The sequence below is a fragment of the Lichenostomus cassidix genome, unplaced genomic scaffold (assembly GCF_008360975.1).
Source record: "Lichenostomus cassidix isolate B80296 unplaced genomic scaffold, HeHo_3.0 HiC_scaffold_39, whole genome shotgun sequence".
NCBI classification, from domain to species: Eukaryota; Metazoa; Chordata; class Aves; order Passeriformes; family Meliphagidae; genus Lichenostomus; species Lichenostomus cassidix.
Window position 1 is genome coordinate 1,034,370 of NW_028147446.1, and position 25,855 is coordinate 1,060,224.

Consider the following 25,855-nt stretch of genomic DNA (forward strand, 5'->3'; position numbering starts at 1 on the left):
TGTGGTTGTCACCTCCCCCTGGTGGCTGTCACCTATCCCTGAGGTGGTTGTCACCTCCCCTGGATGGCTGTCACCTCCCCCTGGTGGCTGTCACCTATACCTGGATGGATGTCACCTATCCCTGAGATGGTTGTCACCTCCCTCTGGATGGATGTCACCTCCCCCATCTGGTTGTCACCTCCCCCTGGTGGCTGTCACCTCCCAGTGGATGTCACCTCCCGGTGGCACCTGCAGGATGCCAGCACCCGTTTGGGGACATCCCTGCCATGTCCCCTCCCTGTGTCCCTGTGCTGGCATTGTCCCTTGTGTCCCCTCCCGGTGTCCCCACGCTGTCCTTGTCCCCTCTCAGCTTGTCCCCATGTCCCATGGCTGTGCCCACACTGTCTCCTCACTGCCCTCACTGTCCCCTCACTGTCCCCTGCTGTCCCTCACTGTCCCCTGCTGTCCCCAGCCTGGGTCTCTGGATGATCTCGGTCCCTGACTGTCCCCTGCTGTCCCCATATCCCTCACTGTCCCTCACTGTCCCCATGTCCCCTGCTGTCCCCATGTCCCCTGCTGTCCCCATGTCCCCTGCTCTCCCCTGACTGTCCCTGACTGTCCCCATGTCCCTGACTGTCCCCTCACTGTCCCTGACTGTCCCCTGCTGTCCCTGACTGTCCCCATGTCCCCTGCTGTCCCCTGACTGTCCCCATGTCCCTGACTGTCCCCTGCTGTCCCCATGTCCCCTGCTGTCCCTGACTGTCCCCATGTCCCTGACTGTCCCCTGCTGTCCCCATGTCCCCTGCTGTCCCTGACTGTCCCCATGTCCCCAGCCTGGGTCTCTGGACCATCTCGGCCAAGTTCGAAGATTCTCCAGATCAGACTTTCAGCACTCAGTTCGAGGTCAAGGAGTACGGTGAGTGTCACCTGGGGACAGCGGAGTGTCACCTGGGGTGGCAGTGTCACCCGGGAGTGTCACCTGGGGACAGCGGGAGTGTCACCTGGGGGTGGCAGTGTCACCGGGGAGTGTCACCTGGGGTGGGGACAGCGGAGTGTCACCTGGGGGTGGCAGCGTCACCAGGGCTTGGGGACACTGGGATTGTCACCTGGGGTGGGGACACTGGGACTGGGGACACCGGGATTGTCACCAGGGCTTGGGGACACCGGGAATGTCACCAGGGGGTGGCAGTGTCACCCAGGGATTGTCACCAGGGGTGGCAGTGTCACCGGGGACTGTCACCAGGGGGTGGCAGTGTCACCCAGGCACTGTCCGCAGGAGTGGCAGTGTCATCGGATTGTCATCAGGGACTGTCCCTGAGGGCCACTGGTGTCATCGGTGTCACCAATATCACCGATGTCACCGGTGTCACCGATGTCACCGATGTCCCCGATGTCACTGGTGTCACCGGTGTCACAGATGTCCCCAATGTCCCCAATGTCCCCAATGTCCCCGATGTCCCCCGCAGTGCTGCCGAGCTTTGAGGTGTCCCTGGAGCCTCGGGAGAAGTTCCTCTACATCGACAGCGACGAGGACTTCCGGGTGTCCATCCTGGCCAGGTGACAGCGGCAGTGTCCCCTCCGGGGTCACACGGGCGCGGGGGCGGGGCGGGGCACGGGGTGGCGGCGATGGGGACACGGTGACAGGGTGGTAAAGTGACATCTGGGTGTCCCCGGGGGGGTGTGGGGATGGGGTGGCAGTGGGGGGATGTGGAGGGACACAGTGACATGGTGACACAGTGACATGGTGATATGGTGACAGGGTGACATGGTGACATAGTGACAGGGTGGCACAGTGACATGGTGACACAGTGACACAGTGACACAGTGACACAGTGACAAGGTGACACAGTGACGTGATGACATGGTGACACAGTGACACAGTGACAGGTGACAAGGTGACAGGGTGACACAATGACACAGTGACAAGGTGACACTGTGACACAGTGACACAGTGACACAGTAACAAGGTGACACAGTGACAAGGTGGCACGGTGACACAGTGACACAATGACACAGTGACAAGGTGACACAGTGACACGGTGACAAGGTGACACAGTGACACAATGACAAGGTGACACAGTGACAAGGTGACAAGGTGACACAGTGACACAATGACACAGTGACACAATGACACAGTGACACACTAACAAGGTGACACAGTGACAAGGTGACATGGTGACATGGTGACATGGTGACAAGTTGACACAATAACACAATGACTCAATGACACAGTGACAAGGTGACAAGGTGACAAGGTGACACAGTGACACAGTGACACACTGACACAGTGACACAGTGACACAGTGACACAGTGACACAGTGACACGTTGACAGGGTGACAAGGTGACACAGTGACAAGGTGACAGGTGACACAGGTGACAGCCGGCTGTCCCCAGGTACCTGTACGGCAAGCGGCTGCAGGGCACAACCTTTGTCCTCTTCGGGGTCATGGTGACACAGTGACACAGTGACACAGTGACACAGTGACACAGTGACACAGTGACAAGGTGACACAGTGACAAGGTGACACAGTGACACAGTGACACAGTGACACAGTGACAAGGTGACACAGTGACACAGTGACACAGTGACAAGGTGACAGGGTGACAAGGTGACAGGTGACACAATGACACAGTGACACAGTGACAAGGTGACACAGTGATGTGATGACATGGTGACACAGTGACACAGTGACAAGGTGACACAGTGACACAATAACACAATGACTCAATGACACAGTGACACAGTGACACGGTGACACACTGACGCAGTGACACGGTGACAAGGTGACAGGTGACAGCCGGCTGTCCCCAGGTACCTGTACGGCAAGCGGCTGCAGGGCACAGCCTTTGTCCTCTTCGGGGTCATGGTGACACAGTGACACAGTGACACAGTGACAAGGTGACACAGTGACACAGTGACAAGGTGACACAGTGACACAGTGACACAGTGACACAGTGACACAGTGACACAGTGACAAGGTGACACAGTGACTCGGTGACAGTGACACAGTGACAAGGTGACACAGTGACACAGTGACACAGTGACACAGTGACACAGTGACACGGTGACAGGGTGACAAGGTGACAAGGTGACAGGTGACACAGGTGACACGGCTGTCCCCAGGTACCTGTACGGGAAGCGGCTGCAGGGCACAGCCTTTGTCCTCTTCGGGGTCACGGTTGACGACGAGAGGAAGAGCATCCCGCAGTCCCTGCGGCGTGTCACCGTGAGTGTCCCCAGAGTGTCCCCAACGTGTCCCCAAGTGTCCCCAAACTGTCATCATGAGTGCTGGCACTGTCCCCAAAGAAGTGTCCCCAAAGTGTCCCCAAAGTGTCCCCAACCTGTCCCCAGACTGTCACTATGAGTGCTGGCAGTGTCCCCAAAGTGTCCCCAAAGTGTCCCCAAACTGTCATCATCCCCAAAGTGTCCCCAAAGTGTCACTGTGAGTGTTGGCACTGTCCCCAAAGTGTCCCCAGCCTGTCATCGTGAGTGCTGGCACTGTCCCCTAAGTGTCCCCTAAGTGTCCCCAAAGTGTCCCCAACCTGTCATCATGAGTGTTGGCACTGTCCCCAAAGTGTCCCCAAACTGTCATAGTGAGTGCTGGCACTGTCTCCAAAGTTTCCCCAAAGTGTCCCCAACGTGTCCCCAAAGTGTCATCGTCCCCAAAGTGTCCCCAAAGTGTCCCCAACCTGTCATCATGAGTGTTAGCATTGTCCCCAAAGTGTCCCCAACCTGTCATTGTGAGTGCTGGCATTGTCCCCAAAGTGTCCCCAGGTGCAGGACGGTGACGCTGAGGCCGTGCTCTCCATGGCTGTCACTGTCCCTGTCACTGTCCCCAACGGTGTCCCTGTCACTGTCCCCAGGTGCAGGACGGTGACGCCGAGGCCGTGCTCTCCATGGCTGTCCCTGTCACTGTCCCCAACGGTGTCCCTGTCACTGTCCCCAGGTGCAGGACGGTGACGCCGAGGCCGTGCTCTCCATGGCTGTCACTGTCCCTGTCACTGTCCCCAACGGTGTCCCTGTCACTGTCCCCAGGTGCAGGACGGTGACGCCGAGGCCGTGCTCTCCATGGCTGTCACTGTCACTGTCCCCAACGGTGTCCCTGTCACTGTCCCCAGGTGCAGGACGGTGACGCCGAGGCCGTGCTCTCCATGGCTGTCACTGTCACTGTCTGTCCCAACGGTGTCCCTGTCACTGTCCCCAGGTGCAGGACGGTGACGCCGAGGCCGTGCTCTCCATGGCTGTCACTGTCCCCAACGGTGTCCCTGTCACTGTCCCCAGGTGCAGGACGGTGACGCCGAGGCCGTGCTCTCCATGGCTGTCCCTGTCACTGTCCCCACTGTCCCCAGGTGCAGGACGGTGACGCCGAGGCCGTGCTCTCCATGGCTGTCACTGTCACTGTCCCTGTCACTGTCCCCAGGTGCAGGACGGTGACGCCGAGGCCGTGCTCTCCATGGCTGTCACTGTCCCTGTCACTGTCCCCAACGGTGTCCCTGTCACTGTCCCCAGGTGCAGGACGGTGACGCCGAGGCCGTGCTCTCCATGGCTCACCTCCGCGAGCGTTTCCCCAACCCCCAGGAGCTCGTGGGACACTCGCTCTATGTCACTGTCACCGTCATCACCGAGTCAGGTCTGTGCGGGGACAAGGGGGACAGGGACAGTGGGGGGACATGGGGGGACATGGGGGGACAGGGACACAGGGGACAGGGACAATGGGGAAACACGGGGGACAGGGACAATGGGGGGACATGGGGACAATGGGGGACAGGGACAATGGGGGATGTGGGGGGACAGGGACAATGGGGGACACAGGGGACAGGAACAATGGGGGGACATGGGGGACAGGGACAGCAGGGGGACATGGACAGGGACAGCAGGGGGACATGGGGACAGCGGGAGGACATGGGGGACAGGGACAATGGGGGACACAGGGGGACATGGGGATAGTGGGGACATGGGGACAATGGGGGACAGGGACAATGGGGGACATGGGGGACAGGGACAATGGGGGACACAGGGACACAGGGGACAGGGACAATGGGGGACATGGGGACAATGGGGGACATGGGGGACAGGGACACTGGGGGATGGGGACAGTGGGGGACACAAGGACACGGGGGGACAGGGACAGCTGAGGGGGGACGGGGACAGCGAGGGGACACAGGGGGACAGGGACAGCAGGCAGACATGGGGGACAGGGACACTGGGGGACAGGGACAATGGGGGGACACAGGGGGACAAGGGGGACATGGGGGACAGGGACAGCTGAGGGGACATAGGGGACAGGGACAGCAGGGGGACATGGGGGGACACAGGAGGACACAGGAGGACAAGGACAGCAAGGGGACATGGGGGGACACAGGGGACATGGGGACATGGGGACAAGGCGGACAGGGACAGTGTGGGGACACAGGGGGACAGGGACAGCAAGGGGACATGGGGGGACACAGGGGACACGGTGGTGACCCGGTGTGGCGCTGAGGGGACATGGGGGACAAAGGGAACTCGGCAGGACGGGGACAGTGAAGACATGGGGACACCTGAGATGGGGTGACAAGGACCCCAGGTGACACGGCCACCGCGGTGTCCCCGCAGGCAGTGACATGGTGGACGCCATGGGGGACATGTGGGGACAGGGACAGCGAGGATTGGGGACACAGGGGACACAGGGGACAGGGACAGCGAGGACTGAGGACACAGGGGACACAGGGGACAGGGACAATGCGGGCGGGTGACCCCAGGTGACACGGCCACCGCGGTGTCCCCGCAGGCAGTGACATGGTGGAGGCCATGGGGGACATGTGGGGACAGGAACAGCAAGGACTGGGGACACAGGGGACACAGGGGACAGGGACAATGAGGGCGGGTGGCCCCAGGTGACACGGCCAGTCTGGTGTCCCCGCAGGCAGTGACATGGTGGAGGCGCAGCGCGGTGGCATCCCGATTGTCACCTCCCCCTACAGCATCCACTTCACGCACACCCCCAAGTACTTCAAGCCCGGGATGCCCTTTGACCTCACGGTTGGTGACACCTTGGGGACACTGGTGGCATGGTGGGGGGTGGCACAGGGGGTGGCCTGAGCCGGGTTGGGGACAGGGACACTGCAGGGGGTTGAGGGTGGAGGAGATTTGGGGACAGAAGTTTGTCCCTGGGTCACGTGCTGGTGTCACCTGAGAGGGGCTGGGGATGGCAAAGTGTCCCCGTGTCACTGGGGTGGCACTTTCTGGTGGCGGTGTCACCTCCCAGTGTCCCTTCATGGTGCCACCAGCCCTTCCCAGTGTCATTGTCCCTTCCCAGTGTCCCTTCCAGGTGCCACCAGCCCTTCCCGGTGCCACCAGCCCTTCCCAGTGTCCTTTCCCAATGTCACCAGCCCTTCCCAGTGTCCCTTCCTGGTGCCACTTCCCAGTGTCACCAGCCCTTCCCAGTGTCCCTTTCTGGTGCCACCAGCCCTTTCCAGTGTCCTTTCCCAATGTCACCACCCCTTCCCAGTGTCCCTTCCTGGTGCCACCAACCCTTCCTGGTATCCTTTCCCAATGTCACCAGCCCTCCCCAGTGTCCCTTTCTCATGCCACCAGCCCTTCCCAGTGTCCCTTCCCGGTGCCACCAGCCCTTCCCAATGTCATTGTCCCTTCCCAGTGTCCTTTCCCAATGTCACCAGCCCTCCCCAGTGTCCCTTTCTGGTGCCACCAACCCTTCCCAATGTCACCAGCCTTTCCCAGTGTCCTTTCCCAATGTCACCACCCCTTCCCAGTGTCCCTTCCAGGTGCCACCAACCCTTCCCGGTGCCACCAACCCTTCCCAGTACTCTTTCCCAGTGCCACCACCCCTTCCCAGTGTCCCTTCCCGGTGCCACCACCCCTTCCTGGTGCCACCAGCCCTTCCCAGTGTCCCTTTCTGGTGCCACCACCCCTCCCCAGTATCCTTTCCCAGTGTCACCACCCCTCCCCAGTATCCTTTCCCGGTGCCACCACCCCTTCCCAGTGTCATTGTCCCTTCCCGTTGTCCCTTCCCAGTGCCACCACCCCTTCCTGGTGCCACCACCCCTTCCTGGTGCCACCACCCCTTCCCAGTGTCCCTTCCTGGTGCCACCAGCCCTTCCCAATGTCCTTTCCCAGTGCCACCAACCCTTCCCAGTGTCCCTTCCTGGTGCCACCACCCCTTCCCAGTGTCCCTTCCTAGTGTCCCTTCCCAGTGCCACCACCCCTTCCCAGTGCCACTTCCCAGTGTCCCTTCCTGGTGCCACCACCCCTTCCCAGTGTCCTTCCCTCCCTCCCCGTCCCCCAGTGACATCCCCGTGTCCCCTGCAGGTTTTTGTCACCAACCCCGACGGGTCCCCAGCCCCGCGCGTCGCCGTCCAGGCCGATGGCTATCCGGACAGAGTGTCCACTCAGCGCGACGGCACGGCCAGGCTGGTCCTCAACATGCCGGCCAACAAGGCCAGCGTCCCCATCACCGTGAGTGGGGACAGCGTGGGGACACCGTGGGGACACCGCGGTGACACCGGAACTGGGGTGGCCAGGGGGGTGGAGAAGTGGCCTGGTGGCTGAGATGGTCAAAGTTGACCGATGGTCGTGGTCACCGAGGGTCAGGATGGTCAGACTGGGGGACCAGGATGGCCTGGATGTCCGTGGTGGTGGTCGAGGGTCATCGTGGTCACTCGTGGTTGGCCAAAAAGCAGGATGGCCAAGGTGATGCCGTGGTGGTCAAGATGTCCAGAGGGACCAAGGACTGGGGCTATCACTGGCCAAGGACCAGCATGGCCAAGGTCAGGGTGACCATGGTGGCCAATGCAGTTGAGTTGACCAAGCCATGAGGTTGACCATGATGGCAAGGAGACTGGTGGAGGTGTCCACAGTGGTCAGTTGTCCATGGTGACCTGTGGGTCCACAGTGGTCAGTTGTCCATGGTGACCTGTGGGTCCACAGTGGTCAGTTGTCCATGGTGACCTGTGGCCAGGGTCAGCAGGGTCAGCAGTGACCAGGACACTGGGGTGGCCAAGTCCAGGGGGACAGGAGTGGCCAAAACGTTGAGCATGGACATTTGAGCCAAGGCCAGGGGGACCATGGGGGTTGAGTGGCCAACCAAAGCAGCAGATGGTCAGTTTGACCACCGAGATGGTCAGCAAGGACCAGGCCACCAGGGAGGGGCAGGAGGCCTCTTCAGTGGCCAAGACCTCCATGATGACCAAGTCCCCTGTGGTGGCCAAGACCTCCATGGTGACCAAAATCTTCACAGAGGCCAAGACCTCTGTGGTGGCCAAGATGTCCATGATGGCCACCACACCTCCATGATGGCCAAGACCTCTTACAGTAGCCAAGACCTCTGTGGAGGTCAAGATCTCCATGATGGCCAAGAGCTTTGCAGTGGCCAAAACCTCGAGGGTGGCCAAGACCTTTACGGTGGCCAAAACTTCCATGGTGACCAACACATCTCCATGATGGCCAAAACCTCCATAATGGCCAAGATCTCTAGGGTGGTCAAGACCTCCATGATGGCCAAGACCTCTCTGGTGGCCAAGACCTTTACAGTGGTCAAGTCATCTGTGGTGGCCAAGACCTCCATGATGACCAACACACCTCCATGATGGCCAAGATCTCTAGGGTGGCCAAAACCTCCATGATGGCCAAGACCTTTATGGTGGTCAAGATCTCTGTGGTAGTCAAGATCTCCATGGTGGCCAAGACCTCCATGATGGCCAAGACTTTTACAGTGGTCAAGACCTCCATGGTGGCCAGCACCTCTCTGGTGGCCAAGACCTCCATGATGGCCAAGACCTCCATGGTGGCCAAGACCTCTCTGGTGGACAAGTCCTCCATGATGACCAAGACCTCTGTAGTGGCCAAAAGCGCCATGGTGGCCAAGACCTCCATGATGACCAACACATCTCCATAATGGCCAAGACCTCTAGGGTGTCCAAGAGCTCTCTAGGGTTGCCAAGATCTCCATGATGGCCAAGACCTTTACAGTGGTCAAGTCATCTGTGGTGGACAAGTCCTCCATGATGACCAAGACCTCTGTAGTGGCCAAAAGCTCCATGGTGGCCAAGACCTTTAGGGTGGCCAAGACCTCCATGGTGACCAACACATGTCCATAATGGCCAAGATCTCTAGGGTGGCCAAGACCTCCATGGTGGCCAAAACCTCCATAATGGCCAAGATCTCTAGGGTGGTCAAGACTTCCATGATGGTCAAGACCTCCACGGTGACCAACACATCTCCATAATGGCCAAAACCTCCGTGATGGCCAAGACCTTTATGGTGGTCAAGACCTCCATGATGGCCAAGACCTCTCTGGTGGACAAGTCCTCCATGATGACCGAGACCTCTGTAGTGGCCAAAAGCTCCATGGTGGCCAAGACCTTTAGGGTGGCCAAGACCTCCATGGTGACCAACACATCTCCATGATGGCCAAAACCTCAGTGATGGTCAAGATCTCTATGGAGGCCAAGACCTCCATGATGGTCAAGACCTCTGTAGTGGCCAAAACCTCCATGGTGGCCAAGACCTTTAGGGTGGCCAAGACCTCCATGATGACCAACACATGTCCATAATGGCCAAGACCTCCATGATGGCCAAGACCTCCATGATGACCAAGACCTCTGTAGTGGTCAAGACCTCTGTGGTGGCCAAAACCTCTATGGTGGCCAAGGCCTCTCTAGTGGCCAAGACCTCCATGGAACCTCTCCAGCGGCCAAGCCCTCCCCGCTGACCCCGCTGACCACCGTGTCTCCACCCCAGGTTCGGACTGTCCAGCACGGGCTGCCCGCGAACCGCCAGGCGTGGCGGCAGATGACCGCCGAGGCTTACCGCAGCCAGGCCAACTCGGGCAACTTCCTGCACCTGGACGTGGCCAAAGGCGAGCTGCAGCCTGGGGACAGCCTGGCGGTCAATTTCCACCTCAAGACCAACAACAACCACGTCCGCGACACCGTGCCCTACTTCACCTACCTGGTGGGTTCCCGCGGCTGGCCGGCGGTCACTCGGCTTGACCGGCGGTCACTCGGCTTGACTGGTGGTCACTCGGCTTGACCGGCGGTCACTCGGCTTGACCCACGGTCACTCAGCTTGACTGGTGGTCACTCAGCTTGACTAGTGGTCACTCAGCTTGACCAGCCAGATATCTGGGTGGTCACTCAGCTTGACTGGTGGTCACTCGGCTTGACCAGTGGTCACTCAGCTTGACCAGTAGTCATGCTGTTTGACCGGCCAGATGTCTGGGTGGACTGGTGGTCACTCAGCTTGACCAGCCAGATGTCTGGGTGGTCACTCGGCTTGACTGGTGGTCACTCAGCTTGACCAGTGGTCACTCATCTTGACCAGCCAGATGTCTGGGTGGTCACTCAGCTTGACCGGCAGTCACTCAGCTTGACTGGTGGTCACTCAGCTTGACCAGTAGTCACTCAGCTTGACCAGCCAGATGTCTGGGTGGTCACTCAGCTTGACCAGTGGTCACTCAGCTTGACCGGCCAGATGTCTGGGTGGTCACCCAGCTTGAGTGGTGGTCACTCAGCTTGACCAGCCAGATGTCTGGGTGGTCACTCAGCTTGACCGGCGGTCACTCAGCTTGACCAGTGGTCACTCAGCTTGACCAGCGGTCATTCAGCTTGACTGGTGGTCACTCAGCTTGACCAGCCAGATGGCTGAGTGGTCACTCAGCTTGACTGGCGGTCACTCAGCTTGACCGGTGGCCACTCAGCTTGACCAGCCAGATGTCTGGGTGGTCACTCACCTTGACCGGCAGTCACTCATCTTGACCGCCCGGCCACCCGGATGGTCACCGCGCCGGCGTTTCCCGCAGATCATGAGCAAAGGCCGCATCCTCCGCGCCGGCCGGCAGAAGCACGAGGCCGGCCAGAGCCTGGTGACCATGAGCCTGCAGGTGACCCCTGACCTCATCCCGTCCTTCCGCATCGTCGCTTACTACCACGTGCTGCCCGGCGAGATCGTGGCCGACTCCGTCTGGGTGGACGTCAAGGACACCTGCATGGGCACCGTGAGTGACCCTGATGGCCTCAGGGGGTCCTGGGGACGTTGGGTGGGGCCTTGGAGGTGGCCGGAGTGGTGGCCCTTGAGGGATGTGGTGGACATTTGGACAGGTTCAGGTGGCCCTGGAGGGACCTTGGACAGGTTCAGGTGGCTCTTGAGGAGTTTGGGGGACATTTGGACAGGTTCAGGTGGCCCTTGAGGGGTTTGGTGGACCTTGGACAGGTTTGAAGTGGTTCTTGAGGGGTTTGGTGGACCTTGGACAGGTGCAGGTGGCCCTGGAGGGACCTTGGACAGGTTCTGGTGGCCCTTGAAGGACTTGGGGGACCTTGGACAGGTCCAGGTGGCCCTTGAGGGACCTCGAAAAGGTTTTGGTGGCCCTTGAGGGACTTGGGGGACCTTGGACAGGTTCAGGTGGCCCTTGAGGGACCTTGGACAGGTTCAGGTGGCCCTTGAGGGGTTTGGTGGACATTTGGACAGGTTCAGGTGGCCCTGGAGGGACCTTGGACAGGTTCAGGTGGCCCTTGAGGGACTTGAGGGACCTTGGAAAGGTTTGAAGTGGTTCTTGAGGGGTTTGGTGGACCTTGGACAGGTTCGGGTGGCCCTGGAGGGACCTTGGACAGGTTCTGGTGGCCCTTGAGGGACTTGGTGGACATTTGGAAGCACCTGGGGGGCTTTTGGGGGTTCTTTGGAAGGGCTTGGGAGATCCTAGAAGGGTTTAGAAGGTCCTTGAGGGGTTTGAGAGGTCCTTGAAGGACTTGGGAGGTCCTTGAGGGGTTCAGAAAGTCCTTGAAGATCTTGGGAGGTCCTTGAAGAGTTTAGAAGGTCCTTGAGGGACTTGGGAGGTTCTTGAGGGACTTTGGAGGTCCTTGAGGAGTTTAGAAGGTCCTTGAGGAGTTTGGGAGGTCCTTGAGGGACTTTGGAGGTTCTTGAGGGTCTTGGGAGGTCCTTGGGAGGTTCTTGAGGGACTTGGGAGGTCCTTGAGGGACTTGGGTGGTCCTTGAGGGGCCCTGGTGGCCCAGATGGCCCAGGTGACCCAGGTGACCCTGGTGGCCCTGGTGGCCCTGGTGACCCAGGTGACCCAGGTGGCCCTGGTGGCCCTGGTGACTCAGGTGACCCTGGTGACCCAGATGGCCCTGGTGACCCAGATGACCCAGGTGACCCAGGTGACCCAGCCACAAAACCCACGGCCACCAACTGCCCGTGGTGGGTCTGACTTGGGCTGGAAGGGACAAAGGTGGCTTTGGGGACACCCTGGGGACGTCACCGCCGTGTCCCTCCCGTGCCAGCTGGTGGTGAAGGGCGCGACAGAAGGTGACAATCGCGTCCACGACCCGGGGACACCGATGAGGCTGCGCATCGAGGGTGACCACAAGGCCCACGTGGGGCTGGTGGCAGTGGACAAAGGTGTCTTCGTCCTCAGCAAGAAGAACAAGCTCACCCAGACACGGGTGGGTGGCTTTGTCCCCGATGTCCCCAAGGGGTGGCTGTGGCCACCATGGCTGTCCCTGTGCCTGATGTCCCCAAGGGGTGGCCACCATGGTTGTCCCTGTCCCCTGGTGGTGGCCATCATGGTTGTCCCCATCCCTGATGTCCCCTGGGTGGTGGCCATGGCCATTGGTCCTCAGCAAGGAGAACCTCACCCAGACACGGGTGGGTGGCCTTGTCCCCGATGTCCCCAAGGGGTGGCCATCATGGCTGTCCCCATCCCCATTGTCCCCTGGTGGTGACAATGACCATCCCAGCTGTCCCCATCATGCCCTGGTGGTGACAATGGCCATCCCAGTGTCCCCATCATCCCTGGGTGGTGACAATGACCATCCCAGTGTCCCCATCATCCCTGGGTGGTGACAATGACCATCCCAGCTGTCCCCATCATCCCCAGATGGTGACAATGACCATCACAGTGTCCCCATCATCCCTGGCTGGTGACAATGACCATCCCAATGTCCCTGGTGGTGACAATGACCATCTCGGCGTCCCCTTGGTGACAGATTTGGGACACGGTGGAGAAGAGTGACATCGGCTGCACGCCGGGCAGCGGCAGGGACAACATCGGGGTCTTCGCGGACGCTGGCCTGAGCTTGACCACCAGCGTCGCGCTGACCACACCCCAGCGGTCAGGTGGGACACTCGGGGACAGGGGGGTGGCACCTCGGGGACAGGGGGGTGGCACTTCGGGGATGGGATGTGACGTTTCAAGGGTGAGAAAGGGTGACAGCTCGGGGACAGGGGTGGTGGCACTTCGGGGATGTGACATCTTGGAGATGGGGGAGGTGACACCTCAGGGATGTGACACATGAGGGACAGGGGAGGTGACATCTCAGGGATGTGACATCTTGGAGATGGGGGAGGTGACACTTTAGGGATGTGACATCTTGGAGATGGGGGAGGTGACACCTCGGGGATGTGACACCTCAGGGACAGGGGAGGTGGCACTTCGGGGATGTGACATTTCAAGGACAGGAAAGTGTGACACCTCAGGGACAGTGGAGGTGACACTTCAGGGATGTGACACCTCAGGGATGGAGGAGATGACACCTCAGGGATGGAGGAGGTGACACCTCGGGGATGTGACATCTTGGAGATGGGGGAGGTGACACCTCAGGGATGTGACATTTCAAGGACAGGAAAGTGTGACACCTCAGGGACAGGGAAGGTGACATTTGGGGGATGGTTGAGGTGACACCTCAGGGATGTGACATCTTGGAGATGGGGGAGGTGACACCTCGGGGATGTGACATCTTGGAGATGGGGGAGGTGACATTTAGGGGATGGATGAGGTGACACCTCAGAGATGGTTGAGGTGACACCTCAGGGATGTGACATCTTGGAGATGGGGGAGGTGACACCTCAGGGACAGGGGAGGTGGCACTTCGGGGATGTGACATTTCAAGGACAGGAAAGTGTGACACCTCAGGGACAGGGAAGGTGACATTTGGGGGATGGTTGAGGTGACACCTCAGGGATGTGACATCTTGGAGATGGGGGAGGTGACACCTCGGGGATGTGACATCTTGGAGATGGGGGAGGTGACATTTAGGGGATGGATGAGGTGACACCTCAGAGATGGTTGAGGTGACACCTCAGGGATGTGACATCTTGGAGATGGGGGAGGTGACACCTCAGGGACAGGGGAGGTGGCACTTCGGGGATGTGACATTTCAAGGACAGGAAAGTGTGACACCTCAGGGACAGGGAAGGTGACATTTGGGGGATGGTTGAGGTGACACCTCAGGGATGTGACATCTTGGAGATGGGGGAGGTGACACTTTAGGGATGTGACACCTCAGGGATGGGGGAGGTGGCACTTCGGGGATGTGACATTTCAAGGACAGGAAAGTGTGACACCTCAGGGACAGTGGAGGTGACACTTCGGGGATGTGACATCTTGGAGATGGGGGAGGTGACACCTCAGGAACAGGGGAAGTGGCACTTTGGGGATGTGACATTTCAAGGATGGAGCAGTGTGACACCTCAAATGGGGGAGGTGACACTTCAGGGATGGCATAGGTGACATTTAGGGGATGGATGAGGTGACACCTCAGAGATGGAGGAGGTGACACCTCAGGGATGTGGCATTTCAAGGACAGGAAAGTGTGACACCTCAGGGACGGGGGAGGTGGCACCTCAGGGATGTGACATCTTGGAGATGGGGAGGTGACACCTCAGGGATGGGGGAGGTGGCACTTTGGGGACGGGGAGGTGACACCTCAGGGATGGGGCATTTCAAGGACAGGAAAGTGTGACACCTCAGGGATGGAAGAAGTGACACCTCAGGGACAGGATAAGGTGACATTTGGGGGATGGTTGAGGTGACACCTCGGGGATGTGACATCCTGGAGATGGGGGAGGTGACACCTCAGGGATGTGACGTCTTGAACATGGGGGAGGTGACATCCCAGGGATGTGGCATTTCAAGGACAGGAAAGTGTGACACCTCAGGGACAGGGGAGGTGACACCTCAGGGATGTGACATTTCAAGGATGGAGTAGTGTGACACCTCAAATGGGGGAGGTGACACTTCAGGGGTGGGATAGGTGACATTTAGGGGATGGTTGAGGTGACACCTCAGGGATGTGACATCTTGGAGATGGGGGAGGTGACACTTTAGGGATGTGACATTTCAAGGACAGGAAAGTGTGACACCTCAGGGACGGGGGAGGTGACACCTCGGGGATGTGACATCCTGGAGATGGGGTAGGTGACACTTCAGGGATGTGACACCCCAGGGAGGTGACATTTCAAGGCTGGAGCAGTGTGACATCTCAGGGATGGGACAGGTGACCCTGAACTTTGGGATGTGACACTGTGGGGCGCTGACCATTGTCCCCTCTGTCCCCTGTGGGTCACTGACCATTGTCCCCTCTGTCCCCTGTGGGTCACTGACCATTGTCCCCTCTGTCCCCAGAGCTCCACTCTTGGGTCACTGACCATTGTCCCCTCTGTCCCCTCTGTCCCCTGTGGGTCACTGTGGGTCACTGACCATTGTCCCCTCTGTCCCCTCTGTCCCCTCTGTCCCCGAGGGTCACTGTGGGTCACTGACCATTGTCCCCTCTGTCCCCTGTGGGTCACTGTGGGTCACTGACCATTGTCCCCTCTGTCCCCAGAGCTCCACTGTGGGTCACTGACCATTGTCCTCTCTGTCCCCTGTGGGTCACTGACCACTGTCCCCTCTGTCCCCTCTGTCCCCTCTGTCCCCAGTGGGTCACTGTGGGTCATTGACCATTGCCCTCTCTGTCCCCTGTGGGTCACTGTGTGTCACTGACCATTGTCCCCTCTGTCCCCTGAGGGTCACTGTGGGTCACTGACCATTGTCCCCTCTGTCCCCCATGGGTCACTGTGGGTCACTGACCATTGTCCCCTCTGTCCCCTGTGGGTCACTGACCATTGTCCCCTCTGTCCCCTGTGGGTCACTGTGGGTCACTGACCATTGTCCCCTCTGTCCCCCATGGGTCACTGACCATTGTCCCCTCTGTCCCCTGTGGGTCGCTGTGGGTCACTGACTGTTGTCCCCTCTGTCTCCAGAGCTCCAGTGTGGGTCACTGTGGGTCGCTGACCATTGTCCCCTCTGTCCCCTGAGGGTCACTGTGGGTCGCTGACCATTGTCCCCTCTGTCCCCTGAGGGTCACTGTGGGTCGCTGACCATTGTCCCCTCTGTCCCCTGTGGGTCACTGTGGGTCACTGACCATTGTCCCCTCTGTCCCCCTCTGTCCCCTGTGGGTCACTGACCATTGTCCCCTCTGTCCCCAGAGCTCCAGTGTCCCCAGCCTGCCAAGCGCAAGCGCCGCTCGCTGGCCCTCGCCGAGTACAAGGGCAGCAAGGGTAGGTGACACGGCGGTGTCCCTTGTCCCCAGGAGCACTGTGGGGTGTCCCTTGTCCCTGAGGTCACCAGAGTGTCCCTTGTCCCAGAGACCACCAGAGTGTCCCATGTCCCAAGGGCCACCAGAGTGTCCCACACCTCAATGTCCCCATGTCCCAAGAGCCACCAGGATGTCCCACACCCCCAAAAGCCACATGTCCCAAAAGCCACCAGAATGTCCCACACCCCCAAAAGTCCCATGTCCCAGGAGCCACCAGGATGTCCCACACCCCCAAGAACCACCAGGATGTCCCACACCTCCAAAAGCCCCATGTCTCAAAGGCCACCAGAATGTCCCACACCCCCAAGAAGCCACCAGAACGTCCCACACCCTGCTGTCCCCATCCCCAAAGGCCACCAGAGTGTCCCAAACTCCAATGTCCCCATGTCCCAAAGGCCACCAGAGTGTCCCACACCCCCAAGAGCCACCAGAATGTCCCACATCCCAATGTCCCCATGTCCCAAGAGCCACCAGGATGTCCCACACCCCCAAAGCCCCATGTCCCAAAGGCCACCAGAATGTCCCACACCCCATGTCCCAAAGGCCACCAGAGTGTCCCACACCCCCAAGAAGCCACCAGGATGTCCCACACCCCCAAAAGCCACATGTCCTAAAGGCCACCAGAGTGTCCCACACTCCCAAGAGCCACCAGAATGTCCCACACCCCAATGTCCCCATGTCCCAAAGGCCACCAGAATGTCCCACACCCCCCAAGAGCCACCAGAGTGTCCCACACCCCAATGTCCCCAATGTCCTAAAGGCCACCAGAATGTCCCACGCCCCATGTCCTAAAGGCCACCAGAATGTCCCACACCCCCAAGAACCACCAGAGTGTCCCACACCCAATGTCCCCATGTCCCAAGAGCCACCAGGATGTCCTCACCCCACTGTCCCCATCCCCAGGAGCCACCAGGATGTCCCACACCCCAATGTCGCCATGTCCTAAAGGCCACCAGAATGTCCCACACCCCAAAAGCCCAAAGGCCACCAGAGTGTCCCACACCCCAATGTCCCCATTCCCAGGAGCCACCAGAGTGTCCCACACCCCCAAAAGCCACCAAGATGTTCTCTACCCCCAAAGCCTCATGTCCCAGAGGCCACCAGGATGTCCCACACCCCCAAAAGTCACATGTCCCAAAAGCCACCAGAGTGTCCCACACCCCCAAAACCCACCAGGATGTCCCACACCCCAATGTCCCCATGTCCCAAGAGCCACCAGAGTGTCCCCACCCTGCTGTCCCCATCCCCAGGAGCCACCAGAACGTCCCACACCCCCAAAGCCCCATGTCCCAAGAGCCACCAGAATGTCCCACACCCCCAAAAGCCACCAGAATGTCCTCTACCCCCAAAAGCCACATTCCTAAAAGCCACCAGAGTGTCCCATGTCCCAAAGGCCACCAGAATGTCCCACATCCCAATGTCCCCATGTCCCAAGAGCCACCAGAGTGTCCCACACCCCCAAGAAGCCACCAGGATGTCCCACACCCCCAAAAGCCACATGTCCCAAGAGCCACCAGAGTGTCCCACACCCCAAAAGCCACCAGAGTGTCCCACACCTCAATGTCCCCATGTCCCAAGAGCCACCAGAGTGTCCCACACCCTGCTGTCCCCATCCCCAGGAGCCACCAGAGTGTCCCACACCCCAATGTCCCCATGTCCCAAAGGCCACCAGAGTGTCCCACAGCCCCAAAAGCCACCAGGATGTCCCCTACCCCCAATGTCCCCATGTCCCAAGAGCCACCAGGATGTCCCACACCCCCAAGAAGCCACCAGAATGTCCCACACCCCAATGTCCCCATGTCCTAAAGGCCACCAAAGTGTCCCATGTCCCAAAGGCCACCAGAGTGTCCCACACCCCAAAACCCACCCCACCACCATCCCCACCACCGCTGTCCCTCTGTCCCTCAGCGGCCGAGTACTCGGACAAGCTGGAGCGGAAGTGCTGCGAGGACGGCATGAAGGAGAACCCGATGGGACACGGCTGCGAGCAGAGGACAGCGTACATCCAGGAGGGCCAGGCCTGCGTCCGCGCCTTCCTCGACTGCTGCACCTTCATCGCGGCCAAGCGCGACCAGCAGAAGAAGTCGCCGACCGCCGGCCTGGCCAGAAGCAAGTGTTGGGCTGGGGAGGGTGGGAGAAGGTTGGGTGGAGGTTGGGAGGTTCTTGGGTGGTGTTTGGGGGTTCCTTGGTGAAGGTTGGGTGGAGCTCAGGAGCTTCTTGGGTGTTCCTCAGATGTTCCTTGGTGAAGGTCAGGTGGAGCTTAGATGTTTCTTTGGACTTTCCTTGGGCGAAGGTCAGGTGGACCTCAGGAATTCCTTAGGTGTTCCTTGGTGAAGATTGGGTGGACCTCAGGAACTTCTTGGGTGTTCCTCAGATGTTCCTTGGTGAAGGTCAGGTGGACCTCAGAAATTCCTCAGGTGTTCCTTGGTGGAGGACAGGTGGACCTCAGGAATTCCTTAGGTGTTCCTCAGGTGGAGCTTGGGTGAAGGCTGGGAGGTCTTGGGTGGTGTTTGGGGGTTCCTTGGTGAAGGTCGGGTGGACCTCAGGAGTTCCTTGGGTGTTCCTCAGGTGTTCATTGGGTGAAGGTTAGGTGGACCTCAGGAACTTCTTGGGTGTTTCTCAGATGTTCCTTGGTGAAGGTTAGGTGTTTCTTTGGACTTTCCTTGGGTGAAGGTCAGGTGGACCTCAGGAATTCCTTAGGTGTTCCTTGGGTGAAGGTCGGGTGGACCTCAGGTGTTCCTTAGGTGAAGCTCAGGTGTCCCTCAGGCGTTCCTTGGCCATCCTTGGCCAACCCTTGGCTGAACATTGAGCAACCCTTGGGTGGCACTTGGGTGGCCTTGCTTGGGCAAGACAAGGAGTGGCACTGAGGTGGCACTGAGGTGGCACTGGGGTGACACTGGGGTGGCACTGGGGTGACACTGGGGTGGCACTGGGGTCATCCCGGCTCCGCTCAGGGGTCGCAGCCCTGAGGCCACGCTCGCGAGGTCCGATGCCACCGCCCCCAGGCCAGGAGGACGACGATCTCTTCTCGCCGGACGATGACATCGTCTCGCGGAGTCTCTTCCCCGAGAGCTGGCTGTGGCAGGTGGAACATCTCACCGAGGCGCCCAACGACCTGGGGTGAGCCTGGACCTCCTGTCCCACCACTGTCCCACCCCATGGTCCGGTCTGATGGTGGTCATCCTGTGTCCATCCCGCTTGGACAGCTCTGGAGACCCCAAAACTGGTTATGGTCACCCCAAATCCAGTTATGGTCACCCCAAAACTGGTTGTGGTCACCCCAAATCCACCACCATCCCACCCCATGGCCTGGTCTGGGGATGGTCATCCTATGTCCATCCTGCTTGGACAGCTCTGGAGACCCCAAAACTGGTTATGGTCACTCCTAAACTGGTTATGGTCATCCCAAATCCAGACATGGTCACCCCAAACCTGGTTATGGTCACCCCAACTCCACCACCGTCCCACCCCATGGTCTGGTCTGGGGATGGTCATCCCGTGTCCATCCCGCTTGGACAGCTCTGGAGACCCCAAAACTGGTTATGGTCACTCCTAAACTGGTTATGGTCATCCCAAATCCAGACATGGTCACCCCAAACCTGGTTATGGTCACCCCAACTCCACCACCGTCCCACCCCATGGTCTGGTCTGGGGATGGTCATCCCGTGTCCATCCCGCTTGGACAGCTCTGTAGACCCCAAAACTGGTTGTGGTCACCCCAAAACTGGTTATGGTCATCCCAAATCCAGACATGGTCACCCCAAACCTGGTTATGGTCACCCCAACTCCACCACCGTCCCACCCCATGGTCCGGTCTGGGGGTGGTCATCCTGTGTCTGTCCCGCTTGGACAGCTCTGGAGATCCCAAAACTGGTTATGGTCACTCATAAACTGGTTATGGTCACCCCAAAACTGGTTGTGGTCACCCCAAATCCAGACATGGTCACCCCAAAACTGGTCATGGTCCCCCCAACTCCACCACCGTCCCACCCCATGGTCTGGTCTGGGGATGGTCATCCTATGTCCATCCTGTTCAGACAGCTCTGGAGACCCCAAAACTGGTTGTGGTCACTCCTAAACTGGTTGTGGTCATCCCAAAACTGGTTATGGTCACTCCTAAACTGGTTGTGGTCACCCCAAATCCAGACATGGTCACCCCAACTCCAGACATGGTCACCCCAAATCCAGACACGGTCACCACTGACCCCCTGGAGCTGGCTGAGGACCACCTGTGGTCTGCTCAGGGGTCATCTCCAAGCTCCTGGTCCTACCTGGGGGTTTGGGACATCTTTGGTGACAAGGGAAGTCCCGCTGTGGGTTTGGGACATCTTGGGGACAAGGGACATCCCGTGGTGACATCCCCTCAGCCTGGCTGGGGTGGTCCATGTCCCTCCTGGTCACTCCTGTCCTCTCCAGGGTCTCGGCCAAGACGCTGCCTGTGTACCTGAAGGACTCCATCACCACCTGGGAGGTCCTGGCGGTCAGCCTTTCCCCATCCAAGGGTATGGGACTTGAGGGATCTCCTAAAGCTTGGGAGAAGTCTATGGGACTTGAGGGATCTCCTCAACCTTCTGAGAACTCCTTGGACTTGAGGGATCTCCTAGAGCTTGGGAGAAGTCCATGGGACTTGAGGGATCTCCTAAAGGTTTGGAGGACTCCTGGGACTTGTGGGATCTCCTCAACATTGGGAGGAGTCCATGGACTTGTGGGATCTCCTAAAGCTTGGGAGAAGTCCATGGGATTGAGGGATCTCCTAAACCTTGGGAGGACTTGTGGGACTTGTGGATTCTCCTAAACCTTGGGAGAACTCCTTAGGTCTTGAGGGATCTCCTCAACCTTGGGAGGACTCCTGGGACTTGATGGATCTCCTAAACCTTGGGAGAACTCCTTAGGTCTTGAGGGATCTCCTCAACCTTGGGAGGACTCCTGGGACTTGATGGATCTCCTAAACCTTGGGAGAACTCCTTAGGTCTTGAGGGATCTCCTCAACCTTGGGAGGACTCCTGGGACTTGATGGATCTCCTAAACCTTGGGAGAACTCCTTAGGTCTTGAGGGATCTCCTCAACCTTGGGAGGACTCCTGGGACTTGATGGATCTCCTAAACCTTGGGAGAACTCCTTAGGTCTTGAGGGATCTCCTCAACCTTGGGAGGACTCCTGGGACTTGATGGATCTCCTAAACCTTGGGACAATTCTTTGGGATTCAAGGGATCTCCTGAACTTGGAGGACTCCTATGAACCTGAGGGATCTCCTAAAGCTCGGGAGAATTCCATGGGCTTCTGGGGATGTTCTGAACTTGGGAGGGCTCCTGGGACTTGATGGATCTCCTCAACCTTGGGAGGAGTCCATGGGTCTTGAGGGATCTCCTCAACCTTCTGAGAGCTCCTTGGACTTGTGGAATCTCCTAAAGCTTGGGAGAACTCTTTGGGATTCAGAGGATCTCCTAAAGCCTGGGAAGACTCCTGGGACTTGATGGATCTCCTAAACCATGGGAGGACTCCTGAGACTTGAGGAATCTCCTAAAGCTTGGGAGGAGTCCGTGGGACTTGATGGACCTCCTAAACCTTGGGAGAAGTCCATGGGACTTGAGGAATCTCCTAAAGCTTGGGAGGACTCCTGAGACTTGAGGGATCTCCTAAACCTTGGGAGAAGTCCATGGGACTTGAGGGATCTCCTAAAGCTTGGGAGGAGTCCTTGAGCCTTGATGGATCTCCTAAAGCTTGGGAGAACTCCTTAGGTCTTGATGGATCTCCTTAACCATGGGAGGACTCCTGAGACTTGAGGGATCTCCTAAACCATGGGAGGACTCCTGAGACTTGATGGATCTCCTAAACATTGGGAGGAGTCCATGGGACTTGATGGATCTCCTCAACCTTCTGAGAGCTCCTTGGACTTGTGGAATCTCCTAAAGCTTGGGAGAACTCTTTGGGATTCAGAGGATCTCCTAAACCCTGGGAAGACTCCTGAGACTTGAGGGATCTCCTAAACATTGGGAGAAGTCCATGGGACTTGATGGATCTCCTCAACCTTGGCACAACTCGTTTGAGGGTTTGAGGAATCTCCCAAACCTCACAAAGCCTCTCAGGTCCCTCAGAAGGTCTCGGTGCCACCTCAGCGCCACGAGGTGTCCCCAACCCCCTGGTGTGTCCCCACCGCAGGTCTGTGCGTGGCCGACCCCTACGAGATCACGGTGATGAAGAACTTCTTCATCGACCTGCGCCTGCCCTACTCGGTGGTGAGGAACGAGCAGGTGGAGATCCGCGCCATCCTCTACAACTACTGGCTGCACGAGATCACGGTCAGCTGGGGACGTGGTTTTGGGGTCCCACCACCTTCTCCGGACGTGGTTTTGGATCCTGCTCAGGTGTCCCCTCCCCGTGTGACCGCGGCGTCCCCTCTGTCCCCGCCCAGGTGCGCGTGGAGTTGGTCCACAACCCCGACCTGTGCAGCGCCTCGACGGCCAAGCGGCGATTCCAGCAGACGCTGCGCGTGAAGGGCGAGTCGTCCCGCACCGTGTCCTTCGTCATCGTCCCCCTCAAGCTCGGACTGCTGGACATCGAGGTCAAGGCCGCCGTCCGCGGTCAGTACGGCGACGGAGTCAAGAAGAAGCTCCGAGTTGTGGTGAGTGGCCGTGGTGGTGGCCTTGAGGTGGCCGTGGTGGTGTCCTGGGATGAAGGGTTGTCCTCTCAGGATGGCCACTGAGGTGTCCTTGAGGTGTCCGTGGTGATGTGTCCATCCTCACCCTGGGATGAAGGGTTGTCCCCTCAAGGTGGCCAAATGTGGCCTCCTGAGGATGTCCCAGTGTGTCACCTGAGTGACCATTGTGATGTCCCTGAGGTGTCCATGGTGTTGTGTCCATCTTCACCCTGGGATGAAGGGTTGTCCAGGATGGCCATTGAGGTGACCCTGAGGTGTCCATGGTGATGTGTCCACCTTCACCCTGGGATGAAGGGTTGTCCCCTCAAGGATGGCCATTGAGGTGTCCTTGAGATGTCCATGGTGATGTGCCCACCTTCACCCTGGGATGAAGGGTTGTCCCCTCAAGGTGGTCAAGTGGCCTCCTGAGGATGTCCCAGTGTGTCACCTGAGTGACCATTGTGGTGTCCCCAGCGTGGTGACGTCACCATGTCCATCCTCACCCTGGAATGAAGGGTTGTCCAGGATGGCCTGAGTGACCATTGTGATGTCCCTGAGATGTCCATGGTGCTGTGTCCACCTTCACCCTGGGATGAAGGGTTGTCCCCTCAGGATGGCCTGAGTGACCATTGAGGTGTCCCCAGCACGGTGACGTCACCATGTCCATCCTCACCCTGGGATGAAGGGTTGTCCAGGATGGCCTGAGTGACCATTGTGATGTCCCTGAGATGTCCATGGTGCTGTGTCCACCTTCACCCTGGGATGAAGGGTTGTCCCCTCAAGGTGGTCAAGTGGCCACCAGTGTGTGACAGGGGGTACTGGTTCGTACTGGTTCATACTGGTTCATACTGGTTCATACTGGGAGGTCTCTCCCAGCTGCTCTGGAGGGGTTGGGCAGGTGGGACCCCAGACCAGCCCCACCTGAGCTCCACCCGAGTTTCACCTGAGCTCCACCTCAGCCCCACCTGAGCCCCACCTCAGCTCCACCTCAGCCCCACCTCAGCTCCACCTGGGCCCCAACTCAGCCCCACCTCCACCTGAGCTCCACCTGAGCTCCACCTGAGCTCCACCTGAGCCTCACCTTTACCTGGGCAGCCGGAGGGGATGCGGCTGGAGAAGACAGTGAAGATCGTCGAGCTGGACCCGCAGAAGAAGGGAGTCAGTGAGTGACCACCATGGCCAGCCTTGGGGACAAGGGACAGCCCACTGTGGGGCTGGGACATCTCTGGGGACAAGGGACATCCCACTGTGGCTTTGGGACATCTTGAGATATCAAGGAGATACCCCAAGGTCACATTTGGGACGTTCTGGGGGACAAGGGACATCCCACCACGGAGCTGGGGCATCTCAAGGGACAAGGGACATCGTGGTGTGACCCTGGGAGGTCTGGAGGGACAAGGGAGGTCGTGGTGTGACCCTGGAGGGACAAAGGACATCCTGGTGTGACCCTGGGATGTCCAGAGGGACAAGGGACATTGTGGTGTGACCCTGGGAGTTCCTGGTGTGACCCTGGGAGGTCCAGAGGGACAAGGGACATCCTGGTGTGACCTGGGAGGTCCTGGTGTGACCATGGGAGGTCCAGAGGGACAAGGGAGGTCCTGGTGTGACCATGGGAGGTCTGGAGGGACAAGGGACATCGTGGTGTGACCCTGGGAGCTCTGGGGGTCACCATGTCCACCCCACGCCACAGATGGGGTGCAGGAGGAGAAGGTGAAGGCCGCTGACCTCTCGGACATCGTCCCCAACACCGAGTCGGAGACCAAAGTCAGCATCCAAGGTGAGCGCCGGGAGGGGACAGCGGTGGGGACAACCCCGGGACGAAGGGTTGTCCTCTCAGAGCGGTCAGGTGTGGCCTCGTGGTGCTGTCCCAGTGTCACCTGAGTGGTCATCGTGGTGTCCCTGGGGTGGTGACATCACCGTGTCCACCTTCACCCTGGTGTGAAGGGTTGTCCCCTCAAGGTGGTCAAGTGTGGCCTCCTGGGGTTGTCCCAGCGTGTCACTTGGGTGGCCACCAAGGTGTCCCTGGCGCAGTGATGGGGACAGGTGGGACGTCCTGGGTTGGTGGGACAGGTGGGACATCTTGGTGTGGGACAGGTGGAACATCCCAGGGTGGTGGGACAGGTGGAACATCTCAAGGTGGGACAGGTGGGACATCTCAGGGAACATCTTGGTGTGGGACAGGTGGGACATCCCAGTTCGGTGGGACAGATGGGACATCATCTTGGGATGGGACAGGTGGGACAACCCAGGTTGGTGGGACAGGTGGGACATCTCAGGGTGGGACGTCTTGGTGTGGGACAAGTGCGACATCCTGGGTTGGTGGGACAGGTGGAACATCTCAAGGTGGGACAGGTGGAACATCTCAGGGTGGGACAGGTGGGGCATCTCAGGGTGGGACAGGTGGAACATCTCAGGGTGGTGGGACAGGTGGGACAACCCAGACGCTGAGATGTCCCCTGGTGTCCCAGGCAACCCGGTGTCCATCATCGTGGAGAAGGCCATCGACGGCGCCAAGCTGAAGCACCTGATCGTCACCCCGTCGGGCTGCGGCGAGCAGAACATGATCGGCATGACCCCGACGGTCATCGCTGTCCACTACCTGGACAAGACCCTGCAGTGGGAGAACTTCGGCGTTGACCGCCGGACAGCGGCCATCGAGCTGATCAAAAAAGGTGGGGATGGTCCCACTGACCAATGGCCTGGAGGTCACTGGTGGTCTGGAGCCACCACTGGCCACTTCTCACATTGACCAATGGTTGGAGGTCACTGGTGGCCTGATGCCACCACTGGCCACTTCTCACATTGGCCAATGGTTGGAGGACCTTGGTGGCCTCACGCCACCTCTGGACACTCCTCAAAGTGACCAATGCCTGGAGGACCTTGGTGGCCT

General features: G+C 59.2%; 2 protein-coding genes across 2 annotated transcripts in view; both read left to right on the forward strand.

Annotated features, from left to right (window-relative positions):
* Window positions 1-25,855, forward strand: part of LOC146422641 (A.superbus venom factor 1-like) — a 52,903-nt gene that overhangs the window by 8,905 nt on the left and 18,143 nt on the right. Inside the window, exons 6-24 of the mRNA XM_085046001.1 lie at window positions 813-895; window positions 1,446-1,536; window positions 3,106-3,208; window positions 4,492-4,612; window positions 5,888-6,003; window positions 7,291-7,437; window positions 9,721-9,933; window positions 10,781-10,975; window positions 12,255-12,416; window positions 12,960-13,089; window positions 16,219-16,290; window positions 18,237-18,437; window positions 19,334-19,448; window positions 20,745-20,830; window positions 22,488-22,627; window positions 22,741-22,950; window positions 24,061-24,127; window positions 24,656-24,742; window positions 25,434-25,637. Of these exons, the coding sequence (XP_084902127.1) occupies window positions 813-895; window positions 1,446-1,536; window positions 3,106-3,208; window positions 4,492-4,612; window positions 5,888-6,003; window positions 7,291-7,437; window positions 9,721-9,933; window positions 10,781-10,975; window positions 12,255-12,416; window positions 12,960-13,089; window positions 16,219-16,290; window positions 18,237-18,437; window positions 19,334-19,448; window positions 20,745-20,830; window positions 22,488-22,627; window positions 22,741-22,950; window positions 24,061-24,127; window positions 24,656-24,742; window positions 25,434-25,637 (2,543 nt within the window). The remainder of the gene's footprint in view (window positions 1-812; window positions 896-1,445; window positions 1,537-3,105; window positions 3,209-4,491; window positions 4,613-5,887; window positions 6,004-7,290; window positions 7,438-9,720; window positions 9,934-10,780; window positions 10,976-12,254; window positions 12,417-12,959; window positions 13,090-16,218; window positions 16,291-18,236; window positions 18,438-19,333; window positions 19,449-20,744; window positions 20,831-22,487; window positions 22,628-22,740; window positions 22,951-24,060; window positions 24,128-24,655; window positions 24,743-25,433; window positions 25,638-25,855) is intronic.
* Window positions 17,132-18,222, forward strand: LOC146422643 (uncharacterized; the record flags this gene model as incomplete). The annotated part of the gene is made up of 2 exons (XM_085045757.1): window positions 17,132-17,175; window positions 17,277-18,222. Coding segments are annotated over exons 1-2 (990 nt in total), but the record flags the coding sequence as incomplete, so codon positions are not given.